We start from the raw sequence: 1477 nt of genomic DNA, 5'->3' as shown, positions 1-1477 counted from the left end.
TATATATATAGACCCTCGAACTACCTGCGCTCGCTCGAAACCGAAGTCCACCAGCCTTTGTATCGACTGCGCGTCGAATTTGCTTTCAGGTGCCGTCGGTGTAGTTGTGTTGATTGCGGATGGTGTTGTAGGTGTGGGCGTGGATGGTTCTACTTGCGTAATATCAATTTCCTGTTTATATATAAAAAGCAGAAGTATGACCACAGATCATACACTAAGAGTGTGCGTTTGAATTCTTTTTGTGCCTCTCTACTGTTGATAGATAAAACGCATAATTTAACACGCGCAGTCAATCGGATAAAGTAGCGTAGCCATGTGCTCAAAATGACGTACAAGAACGTACGAAGTAAATCAACGTAGTTTTATGTGAAACTCGTGGTTTTCCTTACTAATGACATCCGTGGCTATATCAACAAATAAAAAAATACATTACCAACAAATTTTTCATTTCTGTTAGAGAACCCTGGCTGTACACAGAAACCAAGGTGTTATTAGGCAGAAACCATATCTTACCTTTGGCAATTCGTTTTCGGACAAAAAGGGAGTTTCTCCGCCAGTCGTCCCAATGTGCAGCACATTCTTCTTTAAGTCTATCGAGCACTGGTGTCGTTTTAACATATCGAGGCCTGCGGGAGTAAGCGCGAGGAGGTGAGAATATATGCACATTTTAACCATATTCTCAAGGAGGTGTCATTTAGATTCCGCACCTAAAATCGCGACGCTCGTGTGAGCACAACAATAATACAACGTCCTCGACAAACTACATAAAAAGCACCTCATCATGAGGATCTCGGTATATCGACCAATACTGATCAACCAGTAGTTGTACGTACCTAGAAGCATTTCTATATTTTGGCCCTCCAGTACATTTATGGTGCAAGCCATGTAGCCGCCACCCAGCAACACATCGGCAGCATGCACTCGCCCCAGAATCTTTGACGTTCCCACACCCTTGGCCGTGCCTTGAAACCTATTGTGGCCAAGCGAATAGAAAATAATTGAATATTGAATGATACGTGCAAATAGAGAATATGGGATGTATGTATATACGTACAACGGATATGATAATATGTATACACGCCTATGCAGATAGTCTTAAAAGCAACGTAGTCCTTACAACAAGCGGATTATCAAAGACAGATAAGTACAGTATTTATACAGTAGACAGTAATGTCGGCTCAACTGCTATTCCACCGAGCAAATGAAACACTAGTTTAATGTTGAAAAAATGTGCGACACTGATAATTTCAATTTCGATATGTAAAAGTGCCAAATACACCGATCAGACTCAGCAAACCCTTCCTCTAGCATTGGCAACCATACCAACGATGCTAACAACAAAGTACGTATCATTTGGAGTCTAGCTCCGTATAAGTCAAGCTCATCCTAGGGTCTACCACGTGTATATTTAAGGTATTCCCTTATATATATATATATATATATATACATATACATATATATATATACAATATATACA

The 1477-nt window shown here is 40.3% G+C and overlaps 1 protein-coding gene across 1 annotated transcript in view; it reads right to left on the bottom strand.

Moving 5' to 3' along the window:
• SARC_06661 (hypothetical protein) overlaps nucleotides 1–984 on the bottom strand; it is a gene marked incomplete at its 5' end in the record, with an annotated part of 3091 nt that extends 2107 nt beyond the window's left edge. The window contains 3 exons of the mRNA XM_014299414.1: nucleotides 25–171; nucleotides 514–626; nucleotides 834–984. Of these exons, the coding sequence (XP_014154889.1) occupies nucleotides 25–171; nucleotides 514–626; nucleotides 834–984 (411 nt within the window). The remainder of the gene's footprint in view (nucleotides 1–24; nucleotides 172–513; nucleotides 627–833) is intronic.
• Nucleotides 985–1477: the final 493 nt, after the last annotated feature.

The sequence above is a fragment of the Sphaeroforma arctica genome (assembly GCF_001186125.1).
Source record: "Sphaeroforma arctica JP610 unplaced genomic scaffold supercont1.485, whole genome shotgun sequence".
Classification (NCBI taxonomy): domain Eukaryota; class Ichthyosporea; order Ichthyophonida; genus Sphaeroforma; species Sphaeroforma arctica.
The sequence above is the reverse complement of the archived record's forward strand: the minus strand, read 5'-3'. Positions and strand labels throughout refer to the sequence as shown.